Raw genomic sequence first — 18,492 nt, forward strand, 5'->3', positions numbered from 1 at the left:
CAGCCAACAGCGAGTTGCAGTAATCCAGACGGGAGATGACAAGTGCCTGGATTAGGACCTGCGCCACTTCCTGTGTGAGGCAGGGTCGTACTCTGCGGATGTTGTAGAGCATGAACCTACAGGAACGGGCCACCGCCTTGATGTTAGTTGAGAACGACAGGGTGTTGTCCAGGATCATGCCAAGGTTCTTAGCGCTCTGGGAGGAGGACACAATGGAGTTGTCAATCGTGATGGCGAGATCATGGAACGGGCAGTCCTTCCCCGGGAGGAAGAGCAGCTCCGTCTTGCCGAGGTTCAGCTTGAGGTGGTGATCCGTCATCCACATTGATATGTCTGCCAGACATGCAGAGATGCGATTCGCCACCTGGTCATCAGAAGGGGGAAAGGAGAAGATTAATTGTGTGTCGTCTGCATAGCAATGATAGGAGAGACCATGTGAGGTTATGACAGAGCCAAGTGACTTGGTGTATAGCGAGAATAGGAGAGGGCCTAGAACAGAGCCCTGGGGGACACCAGTGGTGAGAGCGCGTGGTGAGGAGACAGATTCTCGCCACGCCACCTGGTAGGAGCGACCTGTCAGGTAGGACGCAATCTAAGCGTGGGCCGCGCCGGAGATGCCCAACTCGGAGAGGATATCATATGATGGTGTATGAAATGTAACTGTTTGGTTATAATAGAATAATCCAGTATTTGAAAAAGCGAATAACTCATCACAGATAAATTCTGTCATTGCGTTCATTTAAAAAATATTCAATTCCATATGGTTCTTTGTTCACATTTAATTATAACCTTAAGGTATCAATGGATTGCTGCCACATTTCTATGAATGAAAAAAAGTGTACAATTCAAGTTTTTGTTCTTGATGACAAATCCCATCCCTGTTTCTCTTCCAGATGAAGCCAAGTTCCTGAACAAGCCCAGGGGTCCCATGGAGGTGGCGCCTGCCCTCAGCGGGGACCTGGAGTTGAACTGCGAGGTGTCGTCTGCAAGCGGGGTGGTGGTGTGGAGGAAGGATCAGACACTGGTCACTGAGGACCAAAGAACCACCGTCGTCTCCAAAGGGACACAGAGGAGACTGGTCATCAAGAATGCCAAGAAGAGTGACGAGGGACACTACTCCTGCGAGACAGTCGACGACAAAGTCACATTCCAGGTCAAGATCAAAGGTAAGAGAAAAGGGAATGTCTGTCGAGCACACTGGACCAATAGTATCATTGCATTTCAGTTTGTTTAATAACCTAGGCAAACTTTCAGAATCCCTGACTGCCTATGCAAATATTGTTCCTGTGGTTAGTGTTCAACCCTAAAATAAAGGTTTATGATTTTACTGTGCCATTCTATGATTGTTTCCACAGAAGCCCAACAGGCAGTCTTCACCAACAAGGAGTCTGTACAGAAGGAGGTGAAAGTTACTCTCTCCCAGAAAGCCACTCTGAGCTGTGAGGTGTCCGACCCCAAGACGGAGGTGAAATGGTACAAGAGCGGCAAGCTGCTGACTTCTACTGAGACAGTCTCCACGGAGACAAAGGGCAGGAGTCGTCTGTTGGTAGTAGACAAAATTGAGAAGAAGGATGCTGGAGAATACACCTGTGAGGCTAGAGCAGAGAAGCTGGTCTTTAAAATACATGTTTCAGGTAATATTCTGACTAGCTATTGTCTGCTTTTGACAAAGGTTTCTGGAGTGGTTGTTCATGTGCCAGTCATTCAAATGTAGAACATTTTCCCTCTCAGTCCTTGGAGATGGTTTGGAAAATGTACATTTGAATTGCTTCCGCTCTGCTCGTTATCTTAGAAATGTATGGTTGTTTTGTTAGTTTCAATATGTTATAATTGAGAATGAAATAGTTGAGTTTATCAGATTGATCATGGTTTGTAGATTTGGGCTTAGAAGTTGTTTAATTGGGTGAATATCATGGCTTCTCATGACACTTCAATGGTGCGCTGTCTCTGTCTCTGCAATATTAGAGTTATAGGTGGTTGACATGCTTAACTATCAGTCAATGCTACCCATGTCAATCAATCATTCAATCAATCAATCAAATGTATTTATAAAGCCCTGTTTACATCAGCAGATGTCACAAAGTGCTTATACAGAAACCCAGCATAAATCCCCAACCATCAAGCAATGCAGATGTAGAAGCACAGTGGCTAGGAAAAATTCCCTAGAAAGGCAGGAACCTAGGAAGAAACTTAGAGAGGAACCAGGCTCTGAGGGGTGGCCAGTCCACTTCTGGCTGTACCACGAGGAGATTATAAGAGTACATGGCCACTAATCCCAGACCGTTCTTCAAGTTGTTCAAACGTTCATAGGCGACCAGCAGGGTAAATATTAATCACAGTTGTTGTAGAGGGTGCAACAGGTCAGCACCTCAGGAGTAAATGTCAGGTAGCTTTTCATAGCCGAGCATTCAGAGGTTGAGACAGCAGATGTGGAAGGGAGGGAGGGAGAGAGGAGAGAGAGAGAGAGAGAGAGAGAGAGAGAGAGAGAGAGAGAGAGAGAGAGAGAGAGAGAGAGAGAGAGAGAGAGAGGGTAAAAAAAAACCCAGCAGGTCTGGGACAAGGTAGCACATCCGGTGAACAGGTCAGGGTTCAAAGGCTGCAGACACAACAGCAGAAACTGGATCAGCAGCACGACCAGGTGGACTGGGTAACGGGAGTGCCACGAGTCATCAGGTCAGGTAGTCCTGAGGCATGGTCCTAGGGCACAGGTCCTCCGGGAAGGGAGAGAAAGAGAGAGACAGATGTCCAGAGTCATGATCATGTTTTTAGTGTTTAAACATTTGTGATGCAACTTTGCACCTCCATGATTGTTCCCTTAGAAACCCAACAGTCTGCCTTCACCAACAAGGAGTCTGTACAGAAGGTGAAAGCTACTCTTTCCCAGAAAGCCACTCTGAGCTGTGAGGTGTCTGATACCAAGACAGAGGTGAAATGGTACAAGGATGGCAAGCTGCTGACTTCCAGTAAGACAGTCCAGATGGAAACTAAGGGCAAGACTCGTCAGCTGGTAATAGAGAAGGTGGAGAAGAAGGATGCTGGAGAGTATACCTGTGAGGTTGGAGTGGAGAAACTGGTCTATAAGATTCAGGTGACAGGTAAGGAGGATCTACTCACTGTCTGGTCTGCTTTTGCTGGAATGGTTGTCTGATATGCACATTTGACATGTTTATCTTAGGAAAATATAACTGTTTTATATTTATCTCTCTGGGATGCTTTGGCAAATGTACTGTTAAATTACATTTAGATTTAGTCTCAGTCAGAAACCAATGCCTATTTTGTTGTTGCCGTAGTGTTAAAATTGCAATTTTAGGATTAGTTGATTCTATCAGACAAGGTGGTATGATCTTAATTTGATCACCCTGTTGCAGGACAACTTTACTGCAATACAGGAAATGTGAAACTTGTAGTGTATTTGAATTTAAAAAATGCTTTTAAAGTTTGTCATTTCCTCTTTGACATTTCAGACTTGATTTTGCCTTACGACAAATTTAGCAAACCCTACAAACAATTCCCATTTACTGTTGCTGCAGGATTATCTTCCTGCTGTAGCAAACTGGCAAAACTCCTACACCTGTATCTGGCGCATCAAGGTTGTTTCTTTGCTTGATATGGCTCTGGTTGTTTTGACTTCTGGCTTGCTATTGTTGCTTATTGGGACGTCTCACTGGTCTCTGTCCATTTTGGGGCTGTGTGTCTATTCCCATTCTATATTTGAATTGCTAATGGTTGACTTACAGAAGCCCAGGCTGTCTTCACCAACAAGGAGTCTGTACAGAAGGAGGTGAAAGTTACTCTCTCCCAGAAAGCCACTCTGAGCTGTGAGGTGTCTGATACCAAGACAGAGGTGAAATGGTACAAGGATGGCAAGCTGCTGACTTCCAGTAAGACAGTCCAGATGGAAACTAAGGGCAAGACTCGTCAGCTGGTAATAGAGAAGGTGGAGAAGAAGGATGCTGGAGAGTACACCTGTGAGGTTGGAGCGGAGAAACTGGTCTATAAGATTCAGGTGGCAGGTATGGATGTTTTGCAACTATTGGATTTACTGTCCGTCTATCGTCTGCTATAGGGCTTATAGTGGGAGGGATGGTTGTCCAAATGCCTGTCCTACAGATATTTATGCAATAAAACTTGTGTTTGAAAAAGGTTCTTTCATTTGTTGAGTTGTCTTCCCAAGTTGATGTCTCCTGCAATCTGTGTCGCTGCTCTATCTTATATTATGTCTGAAAAAGTCTGTTTCCATGTTTGTTGCATAGTTTGTTTGTCTTCGTATCATGTTAGAATTGTTGACTCCCGGTGTACGTTCTGTAGTTCATTGTCCCCATGGTCTGTACAGGACAGTAAGGGATGTGTCCTGTGTTTAGTGTTGATACTGTTTGACCCTAAATGAAACATTTCTGCCATTTTGCCCCTCAATGATTGTTCCATCAGACGCACAACAGGCTGCCTTCACCAACAAGGAGTCTGTACAGAAAGAGGTGAAAGCTACTCTCTCCCAGAAAGCCACTCTGACCTGTGAGGTGTCTGATACCAAGGCAGAGGTTAAATGGTACAAGGATGGCAAGCTGCTGACTTCCAGTAAGACAGTCTCCATGGAGACAAAGGACAAGACTCGTCAGCTGGTGATAGAGAAGGTGGAGAAGAAGGATGCTGGAGAGTACACCTGTGAAGTGGGAACAGAAAAGCTGGCCTACAAGATACACGTGACTGGAGGTAAGGAGGAGTTCTTTTTTAGTTACATGCCCTCTGTGATGCCATTTAGGCTTTGGTTGCTGGAATGGTTGCCCATGTGTCTGTCCTACGAATTCAAGTTGTGTTATTCTTATTTCAAGAAGAGATTTACAGTACCTAGGTCTGAGGAGATGTTATGGGGCAGACACAGTTACATTTTCAGTTCTGTTTTTATCTTACAAACTTACAGCTATTTTGTTATTTTCATAGTGTAATTGGGACCATAGAATTTTAAGTTCTATCTTACAAACAGAAAGGTTTGGGGAGTTTTTTAATTGGTTGTTTTGATTCCTCACAACAATGTCCTTTTAATAGTGTGTCTTGTTTGACTGATGTTGCTCATGGGGATATCTGAGTGCTCTGTTTCCTTGTTTGTTGTTCTGGTGTGTGTGTGTCCGTCTCCATAAAACATTTGAATTTCCGATGGTTGACTTTGGAAGGCAATGTCCAATACCTCCCGTATTTGTCCAGTCTACAGATATGGTTCCTGTTTTGATGTTATATTGAGAGGAAGGTTTTTAATTTCCATCATATCCTTCAATGGTTCCTCCTTCAGAAACGCAGGCTGCCTTCACCAACAAGGAGTCTGTACAGAAGGAGGTGAAAGTTACTCTCTCCCAGAAAGCCACTCTGAGCTGTGAGGTGTCTGATACCAAGACAGAGGTGAAATGGTACAAGGATGGCAAGCTTCTGACTTCCAGTAAGACAGTCCAGATGGAAACTAAGGGCAAGACTCGTCAGCTGGTGATAGAGAAGGTGGAGAAGAAGGATGCTGGAGAGTACACCTGTGAAGTTGGAGCAGACAAACTGGCCTTCAAAATTCAGATGGCAGGTAAGGACATATAAAGCCGCTGTCTATTATTGTTCCCCAGAAGGCTTTGGAGGCTAAATAGTTGTCAATATACACTGAGTGTACAAAGCATTAGGATCACCTGCTCTTTCCATGACGTAGACTGACCAGGTGAATCCAGGTGAAAGCTATGATCCCTTATTGATGTCACTTCAATCAGTGTAGATGAAGGGGAGGAGACATGTTAAAGAAGGATTTCTAAGCCTTGAGACAACTGAGACATGGCTTGTGTATGTGTGCCATTCAGAGGTTAAATGGACAAAACAAAATATTTAAGTGCCTTTGATTGGGGTATGGTGGTAGGTGCCAGACGCACCGGTTTAAGTGTGTCAAGAACAGCAACGCTGCTGGGTTTTTCCACGTTCAACAGTTTCCTGTGTGTATCAAGAATGGTCCACCACCCAAAGGACATCCAGCCGACTTGACACAACTGTGGGAAGCCTTGGAGTCAACATGGACCAGCATCCCTATGGAACGCATTGAGGCTGTTCTGAGGGCAAAAGGGGGTGCAACTCAATATTAGGAAGGTGTTCCTAATGTTTTGTACACTCAGTGCATGTGTTCTCTACATTGCCTATAAATGTTTTCCCTAAAGAAAAGAGATCTTATACTGTTGTGTTGTTTGATTGTCTTGAAATGTCTTTTTTGCTTCATTGTCTTCCGCTTTAGAAAACGCAGATGGTTCATTTATCTCGCAATTGTATCTCTTTATGTCCCCCGGGTCTGTTGTGTGTAAGATATGGTATCTGGTTTGGTTGTTGGGATTATTTGACCTTGAATGTAATGCTTCTGGTACTGCCATGCATCTCCATGATTGTTTTCTCAGAAACTCAAGCGGCTTTCACCAACAAGGAGTCTGTACAGAAGGAGGTGAAAGCTACTCTCTCCCAGAAAGCCACTCTGAGATGTGAGGTGTCTGATACCGAGACAGAGGTGAAATGGTACAAGGATGGCAAGCTGCTGACTTCCAGTAAGACCGTCTCCATGGAGACAAAGGGCAAGACTCGTCAGCTGGTGATAGAGAAGGTGGAGAAGAAGGATGCTGGAGAGTACACCTGTGAAGTTGGAGCAGACAAACTGGCCTTCAAAATTCAGATGGCAGGTAAGGACATATAAAGCCGCTGTCTATTATTGTTCCCCAGAAGGCTTTGGAGGCTAAATAGTTGTCAATATACACTGAGTGTACAAAGCATTAGGATCACCTGCTCTTTCCATGACGTAGACTGACCAGGTGAATCCAGGTGAAAGCTATGATCCCTTATTGATGTCACTTCAATCAGTGTAGATGAAGGGGAGGAGACATGTTAAAGAAGGATTTCTAAGCCTTGAGACAACTGAGACATGGCTTGTGTATGTGTGCCATTCAGAGGTTAAATGGACAAAACAAAATATTTAAGTGCCTTTGATTGGGGTATGGTGGTAGGTGCCAGACGCACCGGTTTAAGTGTGTCAAGAACAGCAACGCTGCTGGGTTTTTCCACGTTCAACAGTTTCCTGTGTGTATCAAGAATGGTCCACCACCCAAAGGACATCCAGCCGACTTGACACAACTGTGGGAAGCCTTGGAGTCAACATGGACCAGCATCCCTATGGAACGCATTGAGGCTGTTCTGAGGGCAAAAGGGGGTGCAACTCAATATTAGGAAGGTGTTCCTAATGTTTTGTACACTCAGTGCATGTGTTCTCTACATTGCCTATAAATGTTTTCCCTAAAGAAAAGAGATCTTATACTGTTGTGTTGTTTGATTGTCTTGAAATGTCTTTTTTGCTTCATTGTCTTCCGCTTTAGAAAACGCAGATGGTTCATTTATCTCGCAATTGTATCTCTTTATGTCCCCCGGGTCTGTTGTGTGTAAGATATGGTATCTGGTTTGGTTGTTGGGATTATTTGACCTTGAATGTAATGCTTCTGGTACTGCCATGCATCTCCATGATTGTTTTCTCAGAAACTCAAGCGGCTTTCTCCAACAAGGAGTCTGTACAGAAGGAGGTAAAAGTTACTCTCTCCCAGAAAGCCACTCTGAGCTGTGAGGTGTCCGACCAAAAGACGGAGGTGAAATGGTACAAGGACGGCAAACGTCTGACAACCAGCAAGACAGTCCACATGGAGACAAAGGACAAGACTCGTCAGCTAGTGTTGGACATTGTGGAGAAGAAGGATGCTGGCGAGTACACTTGTGAGGTTGGAGCAGAGAAAGTGGCCTTTAAGATACAGGTGGCAGGTAGGGACAATATGAGAGCTGGCTGTCTATTGATGTTTCTCTCAAGGTTTTGGTGGGTGAATGGTTGTGAATATACCGTGTGTGTTCTACGTTGTCAACACGTGTTTTCTCCCAAGCAAAGGGATGTTATACCGTTGTCTATTATGATTGTTTTGTTCATGTTGATATAAGACTTGTTTTTGTTTGTTGAAATGTCTTTGTCTCATAATGCTTGAGAAATGCTGATTTTTAACTTACTCTGGCAATACCACTTGATGTCTCCTTTGTCTGTCATGTACAAGATTATGTTAATGGTTTCTGATTTGGGGTGGGGATTGTTTTACCCTGAATTGGGGGTTTCTGATTTTACCATACCCTTAATTGATCCCCATTCAGAGGTCCAGGCAGCCTTCACCAACAAGGAGTCTGTACAGAAGGAGGTGAAAGTTACTCTCTCCCAGAAAGCCACTCTGAGCTGTGAGGTGTCTGATACCAAGACAGAGGTGAAATGGTACAAGGATGGCAAGCTGCTGACTTCCAGTAAGACCGTCTCCATGGAGACAAAGGGCAAGACTCGTCAGCTGGTGATAGAGAAGGTGGAGAAGAAGGATGCTGGAGAGTACACCTGTGAGGTTGGAGCAGAGAAACTGGCCTTCAAGATAGAGGTGGCAGGTAGGATGTCATTGACTTTCAACAATATTTGTTGTACCCAAATGTCTTTGCTATCACCTCTATACTAACAACTCTTCTCTTTTGTTTCTAGAATCCTCTGCCAAGTTTAAAAAAACTGCAGTGAAGAGTGCATGCAGTGTTCAAGCAAGTGAGAAGATTGTTTTGACCACTGAGTTGACTTCGGAGAGTGCCAGTGTTAAGTGGTTCAGGGACGGCGTGGAGTTGAAGGAGAGCTCTAAGTATGACATGAAGAGAGAGGGACATTCTCGTACCCTGATTGTGAAGTCCACTGAAGTCAAAGACAGTGGCACCTACTCTTGCCACACTGCTGACGACAAGCTTGAGTTCAAAGTTCAAGTCAAAGGTTAGTTTGCTTTTCATTCGTCAGAACAAATGATTGACGGGCTAGTGTTGTATGTTTCTGTGAGCATAGTCAATACCTATGAAGATCCTACATATTCCATTTAGCTATTGAAATGCTGGCCATGTTTCCCTTCAGACTCACCGCTGAAGTTTGTGGTGCAGTTGCAGCCTGTAGCCACAGAGCTGGGTGGTACACTGACACTGACCTGTGAAATGAACCGAGCCTTAGGGGACGTGCTCTGGCGCCACGACAGCTGTGAGGTCAAACCCGGCGGCAAGTTCTGTGTCAGCACTGATGGTCCCAAGCGGGTCCTTACTGTGACAGGAATGGCAAAAGAGGATGAGGGAGAATACAGCTGTGAATGCAAAGATGATAAGACCTCTGCCAAGGTCTCCACCAAAGGTAGCTGAGGCTTTGTTTTCATTAGATGTACAACTTGGTACCTGACTAATACAAGATGAACTGTAGTTACAGACATATACAAGATACAGCATACAGTAGTTACAGACATACGGTCAAACGCACTAGATGTTAAGCCATTCATTTCCATATTAACCCATTTTCTGTGTTCCTGAGTCTAATTATGTCTCCAAGTAATCTATTATTTTCTGTCCTTTTCAGCACCCAGACTGGTGAAGCTGACTTCCAAGCTGAGCAACGTCGCTGCTGTGGAGGGGAAGGAGGCCATCTTCAAGTGTAGTGTCACCCCAGCTGACGTCAACGTGAAATGGTTCTGCAACAACGTGCCCATCACTGCTGGGCCCAAATATAAGATTGAGCATGGGGGCACCAGCCACTCCCTCACCGTCACCTCAGTCAGTCAGGATGATGCTCAAGAGATCAGTATTGATGCAGAGGGAAAAACCTGCAGTGCTACCCTCCAAGTGCAACGTAAGAACCAACCTCCATTCGCTTTAAAGGTGCACGATGGAGAAATAGCTCCTGTTTGCTAAAATTCGAATAGTTTGCCGAATTTCAGTTTTTTGTGACCAAAAGAGCAAGTATAGTGTAGAGAATCATTTTATCATCTAAACCACTGTGAAATATCTTTTCCATAACCAAAAATATACTATTTTCAACTGTTTGAATCTGGTGTACAAAACCAGAAGTAAAAGATGCAAAAGCTAAACTTAAGAACGAGAAGCATAGAAACGGAACAGATGTACTGCTTCTTGGACTTGCTTTCAATGAGAATGACATCTATAATGCACATTTCTATGTGAATTTGGTCAGGTGGCCCAAAAAGTTACATATTGCACTTACGATATAAAAAATATGCACATTTCCCATGGATATGCTTCTGTTCTGTAAAATCCTCTGATTGTCTTCATTGATTGATATACAATTACAGCCATTATTTACAAAAATGTAGAAGCCTTCTAAGCAATTTTGCTTAGAAGGGCTACAGTTTTCGGAAAGGAGTTGTAATATCTGTGTTTTCTTTGTGCCCTGACAGTGGAGCCGGTGATGTTCAAGAAGAAGCTGGAGAATGTGATGGCGGTGGAGGAACAGAAGGAGGTGAAGCTGGAGGTAGAGCTGAGTAAGCCCTCTAAAGAGGTCAGGTGGATGAAGAACAGCGTGGTGCTACAGCCTGGAGGCAACATGGAGATCAGGCTGGATGGAGCCAAGCAGACCCTGGTCTTTAAGAGTGTGACTACGGCCGACCGTGGTTACTACTCCTGTGAGACCCTGGACGACAAGACCCAGGCCAAACTCACAGTGGATGGTAAGTAAGAATGGTGTCCTATTTACAGCTGCGGTAGTTTTATGGTTATATAGAGTATCTACAGAAACTATTCACACCCCTTCACTTTTTTCACATTTTATTGTGTTACAGCCTGCATTTTAAATGTATTAGATTTTGGTCACTGGCCTATACACAATACCTTGTAATGTAATATATATATATATATATATATATATTGACAAATTAATTAAAAATTAATTAATTAAAAATTAAAAGCTGAAATGTTTTGAGTCAATAAGTATTCAACCCCTTTGTTATGATAAGCCTAAATAAGTTCAGAAGTAAAAATTTGTGACATAAGTTGCATGGACTCACTATGTGTGTGGCAGGGTAGCCTAGTGGTTAGAGCGTTGGACTAGTAACCGGAAAGTTGTAAGTTCAAACCCCGAGCTGACAAGGTACAAATCTGTCATTTTGCCCCTGAACAGGCAATTAACCCACTGTTCCTAGGCTGTCATTGACAATAAGAATTTGTTCTTAACTGACTTGCCTAGTTAAATAAAGGTAAATAAATGTGTGCAATAAAAGTGTTTAAAACCACTTTAGAATAGGGGGCAGTATTTTCACGTCCAGATAAAAAGCGTGCCCAAAGTAAACTGCCTGCTACTCAGGCCCAGAAGCTAGGATATGCATGTAATTGGTAGATATGGATAGAAAACACTCTAAAGTTTCAAAACTGTTAAAATAATGTCTGAGTGTAACAGAACGTATTTGGCAGGTCGAAACCCCAAGATCAAACCATCCAGGAATTTTTTGTGTTTTCTATGGGAAACTAGATTTATGAGGCGCCTGTTTGCAGTTCCTATGGCTTCCAGCGGAACGTCTAGCCATAACAGGTTTGATTTTTGAATGACTACATCTCTAGCTCACACATACAGTACAGTTACCTGTATGGTCCCTCAGTCAAACAGTGCATTTCAAACACAGATTCAACCACAAAGACCAGGGAGGTTTTACAATCCTTCGTAAAGGGCAGACATTGAATATATCCATCTGAGCGTGGTAAAGTTATTATTTATGCTTTGGATGGTGTATCAATACACCCAATCACGACAAAGATCCAGCCGCCCTTCCTAACTCAGTTACCGGAGAGGAAGGAAACCGCTCAGGGATTTCACCATTAGGCCAGTAACTGTGATAGAAAAAAAACTGAGGATGGATCAACATTGTAGTTACTCCACAATACTAACCTAATTGACAGAGTAAAAAGAAGGAAGCCTGTACAGAATAAAAATATTTAAAAAAAATGCATCCTGTTTGCAACAAGGCACTATAGTAATAATGCAAATATTGTGGCAAAGCAGTAAACTTAGAAAGTGTAATGTTTGGGGAAAATCCAAGACATCACATTACCTAGTACCACTCTCTATATTTTCAAGCATAGTGGTGGCTGCATCATGTGCTTGTAATCATTAAGGACTGGGGAGTTTCAGTATAAAAAATAAACGTAATTTGAGCTAACCACCGGACCGTGGCTCGTCGCCGGAGGCTCCGGACCGTGGCTCGTCGCCGGAGGCTCCGGACCGTGGATCGTCGCCGGAGGAACCGGTCCGTGGATCATTATTGGAGGCTCCGGACTGGGAACCCTCGCAGGAGGCTCCGGACTGGGAACCCTCAGGAGGCTCTGGACTGGGAACACTCGCTGGAGGATCTGGACTAAGAACCCTCGCTGGAGGCTCTGGACTGGGAACCCTCGCAGGAGGCTCTGGACTGGGAACCCTCGCAGGAAGCTCTGGACTGGGAACCCTCGCAGGAGGCTCTGGACTGGGAACCCTTGCAGGAGGCTCTGGACTAGGAACCCTCGCTGGAGGCTCCTGCCTTGGCACGGCACTGGACGCCGTGCCTTGACTGGACATCGGCGCAGAGGAAGGCTCCTGCCATGGAGCTGAAGATTCCGGACCGTGGACCGTCTCCGGAAGCTCTGGACTGGGTCTCGTCGCCTGAAGCTCTGGACTGGGACTAGTCGCCTGAAACTCTGGACTGGGGAGGTGCACTGGAGGCCTGATGCCTGGGGCCGGCACAAGTGGTACCGGACTGCGGACACGCACTTCAGGGAGAGTGCGAGGAGCAGGCACAGGACGTACTGGGCTGTGTAGGCGCACTGGAGACCTGGTGCGTAGAACCAGCCCACATGGTACCGGGACAAATGACACGCTCCTCAGGACGAGTATGGGGAGCTGGCACAGGTGGCATCAGATGGCTAACACGCTCCTCAGGGCGAATGCCGTGCATACTACGCCAAACCAACAGCTCTCTCGTTTCACTCTCCTCCAATTTGTCCAACAACTCCTCGAAGGTCTCTAACTCTCCCCTCTGTTCACTGTCCTGCAATTTGTCCAATAACTCCTCGACGGTCTCTAACTCACATCTCAACTTCGCCGACCAACCCGTGTGCCACCCCCAACATTTTTTGGAGGCTGCTTCTTGGGCTTGCGTCGTGGCCACGAAGCCCGGGGTTGTCGCTGTCCTTCCCTCACCGCTTGCGTCTGCTTCCAAGGAAGGCGTTCGTCTCCTGCCATTATCTCCTCCCAAGTCCAGGATGTCTTTACCTCCTGGATATCCTCCCAGGCCCAGGATACCCTCTCCTCCTGTGCACACTGCTTGGTCCGTGAGTGTCGGGATCTTCTGTCACGGTCGTTTGTAGAATTAACGGACCAAGGCGCAGCATGCATAGAGTTCCACATGTTTAATTAAATAAACTCACCAAAACAATACAGAACCAAAACGAAACGTGAAGTCAAATGCAGTGCACACTGGCAACTACACACAAACAAGATCCCACAAAAACCCAGTGGGAAAGGCTGCCTAAATATGATCCCCAATCAGAGACAACGATAAACAGCTGCCTCTGATTGGGAACCATACCAAGCCAACATAGACATATAATAACCTAGATAAGCCACCCTAGTCACACCCGACCTAACCAACATAGAACATAGAAAATAAAAAGCTCTCTATGGTCAGGGCGTGACATCTTGTGACATAAAACACATTTACATTACATTTAAGTCAGTTAGCAGACGCTCTTATCCAGAGCGACTTACAAATTGGTGCATACACCTTATGACAACCAGTGGAACAGCCACTTGCATCTAAATCTTGTTGGGGGGGAGAAGGGGGGTGAGAAGGATTACTTACCCTTACTTACCCTATCCTAGGTATTCCTTGAAGAGGTGGAGTTTCAGGTGTCTCCGGAAGGTGGTGATTGACTCCGCTGTCCTGGCGTCGTGAGGGAGTTTGTTCCACCATTGGGGGCCAGAGCAGCGAACAGTTTTGACTGGGCTGAGCGGGAACTGTACTTCCTCAGTGGTAGGGAGGCGAGCAGGCCAGAGGTGGATGAACGCAGTGCCCTTGTTTGGGTGTAGGGCCTGATCAGAGCCTGGAGGTACTGAGGTGCCGTTCCCCTCACAGCTCCGTAGGCGAGCACCATGGTCTTGTAGCGGATGCAAGCTTCAACTGGAAGCCAGTGGAGAGAGCGGAGGAGCGGGGTGACGTGAGAGAACTTGGGAAGGTTGAACACCAGACGGGCTGCGGCGTTCTGGATGAGTTGTAGGGGTTTAATGGCACAGGCAGGGAGCCCAGCCAACAGCGAGTTGCAGTAATCAAGACGGGAGATGACAAGTGCCTGGATTAGGACCTGCGCCGCTTCCTGTGTGAGGCAGGGTCGTACTCTGCGGATGTTGTAGAGCATGAACCTACAGGAACGGGACACCGCCTTGATGTTAGTTGAGAACGTCAGGGTGTTGTCCAGGATCACGCCAAGGTTCTTAGCGCTCTGGGAGGAGGACACAATGGAGTTGTCAACCGTGATGGCGAGATCATGGAACGGGCAGTCCTTCCCGGGAGGAAGATGAGCTCCGTCTTGCTGAGGTTCAGCTTGAGGTGGTGATCCGTCATCCACACTGATATGTCTGCCAGACATGCAGAGATGCGATTCGCCACCTGGTCATCAGAAGGGGGAAAGGAGAAGATTAATTGTGTGTCGTCTGCATAGCAATGATAGGAGAGACCATGTGAGGTTATGACAGAGCCAAGTGACTTGGTGTATAGCGAGAATAAGAGAGGGCCTAGAACAGAGCCCTGGGGGACACCAGTGGTGAGAGCGCGTGGTGAGGAGACAGATTCTCGCCACGCGACCTGGTAGGAGCGACCTGTCAGGTAGGACGCAATCAAGCGTGGGCCGCGCCGGAGATGCCCAACTCGGAGAGGGTGGAGAGGAGGATCTGATGGTTCACAGTATCGAAGGCAGCCGATAGGTCTAGAACAGGGGTGTCAAACTCATTTCGCATCGTGGGCCACATACGGCCTAGGGAGATGTCAAGTGGGCCGGACCATTAAAATTATACCATACTCTGCTATAAATAACCAAAATATCATGTCTTTCCTTTGTTTTGGTGTAAAGAAGCACAAGAACATTAGGAAAATATTGAAATTTAATGAACTATCCTTTTACAAAACATTTCATGAAACACCTCATATTTCCTTAGACAAATGTGCAATTTACTTTTATCATTCACAAATATGCATTGCAACTGATCCCACTGATTGTACAAAGGCACAAAACTTTAATTGGTACTGAAAAATATAGTAATGCACTTTAAGATTAAATTAGACTTTTAAAGAAAGGATTTTTAAACCACTTACACATACGCATATAAAATCTAAATGTAATCCCTGCGTACACCTTACAAACTAAGGAGAGTGATTTTAAATGTGTAATGAAGAAAGTGTTCGCCTGTCCTGTAAATCTGTAAACTTCATACATGAAACATACATACACATACAATACATACTGAAAATGTATGGAGTTGTATGAACAGTAGAATTCCATCACACAACTTTTGTTTTGAAGCTGCTGACTAACATTAAAGTGCACATTTTTTAAATCACCACAGTAAGGATTCATCTTCACAGAGCTGTATTCTTTCAATGCAAACAGTATCTAAGGCAGCATTTTAAAGGTGTTAGTCTAGTCTGGACTTGTATTTGTACCTGAAACTTGGCATCTTTTGGCCTGTACAAGTGCATCAACACCAGGTGTCATGTCCTGACTAGCTGTCACTTTCAGAATGTCATTTAAGTGCTTGTTTGTGAGCCTTGAACGCATTTTTGTTTTATTGATATTCATCACTGAGAAAATTTGTTCACAAAGGTAGGTTGTCCCAAACATGCACAAAATTTTAGCAGCCAGGGCTGTTAATTTGGGGTACCCTGGTAGTAGATACTGATAAAATCAGGGCAGGGTTGCCATTTGCCAGTTGCATCTCCCACAAAGTCAGCTTCAACTTAAATGCATGTATGTTGTCAGAAAACTGTGTGACAACTTTTTTGCGGCCTTGCAACATTTTGTTCAGATTGTTCAAGTGTTCAGTAATATCAACCAAGAATGCAAGGTCCCGTAGCCATTCCTGAGATTGTAATTCCAACACCGGTTTTCCTTTTTTCTCCATGAACTGTCCGATTTCCTCTCGTAGATCAAAGAAATGCCTCGGCTTAACCATCTCACTTCAGTGTGGTATGGCAGGCTGTGGGTAATGTTGCTGTCGCTGAGAAGTTTGTCAAACTGACGATGGTTCAGACCTCTGGACCGGATGAAATTTACAGTGCGAACAACCACCTCCATGACGTGGTCCATTTTCAGCGACTTGCAACACAATGCCTCCTGGTGCAAAATACAGTGAAATGTCCAGAAACGATCTCCTCCATTAAGGGCTTGTACTTTGTCTTTGAACTTTGTCGCGACACCTGCTTTCTTTCCGACCATGGATGGCGCGCCGTCTGTAGCCAGGCTGACAGCGCGGGACCAGTCCACTCCAACTCTGTCCAATGCAGCAAGGACAGAGCCGAAAATGTCCTCGGCTGTTGTGGTGTCCATCATTGGCACCAACTCAAGAAACTCTTCAGTAACAGTCAATGTCTCATCAACTCCTCGAATAAATATGGCCAGTTGGGCCACGTCTGTGATGTCAGTGCTCTCGTCAATTGCCACGGAAAATGCAATAAATGACTTGACTCTCTGTTTCAATTGACTGTCTAAATCTGCCGATAGTTCCGAAATCCTCTCTGCTATAGTATTCCTCGTCATGCTAATATTGGCAAAAGCTTGTCGCTTCTCGGGACATACAAGTTCAGCCGCCTTCATCATGCATCGTTTAACAAAGTCACCGTCGGAATACGGCTTCGATGCTAATGCTATTTCGCTAGCAATTAGGTAGCTGGCTTTTACCGCTGCTTCACTGACTTCTCGGCTCTGGATGAAAGTTGACTGCTGTTTCCTCAGACCCGCCAGCAATTCGTTAATCTTATCTCTTCTCAGTTGTCCTTGCAAGCCGTCATATTTTTCGCTGTGATGAGTCTCGTAGTGGCGTCGAATATTATATTCCTTCAATACCGAAACTTGTTGCAAACACACCAAGCACAAAGGTTTTCCGTGCATCTCTGTAAATAAATAGGACGTGGTCCATTTTTCTTTGAAAATTCTACACTCCTTATCTACTTTTCTCCGTTTGGATAACGACATTTTGGCTAATGAGGGTGTAGTGGAGAGGTAGAGACATTAACAATCTTAACAACGTCGTAACAAGCAGCAGATGGCGCATTGATACCGTCTGCTGTTTTCAGTCTGTCTCAGTGATGCGGCTTGTCTTAAAAAAAAAAAAAAAAAATATTAATTCCATGTCTTTTATGCATTTTTTTCCACTTTCAAATTATCCTGCGGGCCTGATCGAACCTCCTTGGGGGCCGGTTCCGGCCCGCGGGCCGTATGTTTGACACCCCTGGTCTAGAAGGATGAGAGCAGAGGAGAGAGAGTTAGCTTTAGCAGTGCGGAGCGCCTCCGTGATACAGAGAAGAGCAGTCTCAGTTGAATGACTAGTCTTGAAACCTGACTGATTTGGATCAAGAAGGTCATTCTGAGAGAGATAGCGGTAGAGCTGGCCAAGGACGGCACGCTCAAGAGTTTTGGAGAGAAAAGAGAGAAGGGATACTGGTCTGTAGTTGTTGACATCGGAGGGATCGAGTTCTTTCCTTACATTTATGACTGTCACGTTCTGACCCTAGTTCTTTTGTTATGTCTTTGTTTTAGTATGGTCAGGGTGTGAGTTGGGTGGGTTGTCTATGTTTGTATTTCTGTGTTTGGCCTGGTATGGTTCTCAATCAGAGGCAACTGTCAATCGTTGTCCCTGATTGAGAACCATACTTAGGCAGCCTGTTTTCACCCTTGATTTGTGGGTGATTATTTTCTGTGTCTGTGTGTTCCACATGGAACTGTTTCGGTTTTTGTTATTTCACGTTGTTATTTTTGTATTTTTCTGTGTTCTACTAAAAGTATCATGAACACTTACCACGCTGCGCATTGGTCCTCCGCATTGGTCCTCCTACTACTCCTCGTCAGGGGAGGAAGAAGACCGTTACAATGACAGTGTTATTTTTCATTATTTAGCGTTTAACAATTGAAATAGAATATTGATCTTAAAACCTGTACCTATCATGGATCTTGGAGATCTGGGAAAATGCACTGTAAGTGTAACTATGCCAACGTAACATTTCATTATGTTTCACCGGTAAAACAGTTCCCACGGGGACACAAATCCAAAATAATGTAGGCCTATCCCACTGCAAAATCGAATGCTTCTAAACGAGGGTCGACTATAGGCCTACTGTCATTAACGTATACTTGTTGGATGCGCATTGATGTCTAGCTGTAGGCTAGTTGTCTAGTGATATTGTTGACCATCATCAGGTGATGCAGTAAAGAAAACAAATATGAATAGAAAATAATAACGCTAAATAAATGGTCTACTACTACAGGAGAATGGAGAACACCAGTACCAGCACACACCTGTGAAACAAAGCAATGAGTGCTCTGAACAGCTGAGCTGACTGACCACAGCAAACAATGATACATCAACGGATAAAGCTAATGCATTGG

At 45.0% G+C, this 18,492-nt stretch overlaps 1 protein-coding gene across 36 annotated transcripts in view; it reads left to right on the top strand.

Annotated features, from left to right (window-relative positions):
- obscnb (obscurin, cytoskeletal calmodulin and titin-interacting RhoGEF b) overlaps positions 1–18,492 on the top strand; it is a 105,852-nt gene that overhangs the window by 18,233 nt on the left and 69,127 nt on the right. For 23 of the 36 annotated variants that reach the window (XM_052463876.1, XM_052463878.1, XM_052463877.1 and 20 more), the window contains exons 9-21: positions 894–1,166; positions 1,356–1,634; positions 2,820–3,095; positions 3,738–4,013; positions 4,429–4,710; positions 5,285–5,560; positions 6,405–6,680; positions 7,525–7,800; positions 8,176–8,451; positions 8,543–8,815; positions 8,951–9,217; positions 9,437–9,706; positions 10,272–10,541. In XM_052463876.1, the coding sequence (XP_052319836.1) occupies positions 894–1,166; positions 1,356–1,634; positions 2,820–3,095; positions 3,738–4,013; positions 4,429–4,710; positions 5,285–5,560; positions 6,405–6,680; positions 7,525–7,800; positions 8,176–8,451; positions 8,543–8,815; positions 8,951–9,217; positions 9,437–9,706; positions 10,272–10,541 (3,570 nt within the window). The remainder of the gene's footprint in view (positions 1–893; positions 1,167–1,355; positions 1,635–2,819; positions 3,096–3,737; positions 4,014–4,428; positions 4,711–5,284; positions 5,561–6,404; positions 6,681–7,524; positions 7,801–8,175; positions 8,452–8,542; positions 8,816–8,950; positions 9,218–9,436; positions 9,707–10,271; positions 10,542–18,492) is intronic. The other 13 variants (XM_052463885.1, XM_052463889.1, XM_052463897.1 and 10 more) reach the window with 13 other exon arrangements.

The sequence above is a fragment of the Oncorhynchus keta genome, chromosome 15 (genome assembly GCF_023373465.1).
Source record: "Oncorhynchus keta strain PuntledgeMale-10-30-2019 chromosome 15, Oket_V2, whole genome shotgun sequence".
NCBI lineage: Eukaryota > Metazoa > Chordata > Actinopteri > Salmoniformes > Salmonidae > Oncorhynchus > Oncorhynchus keta.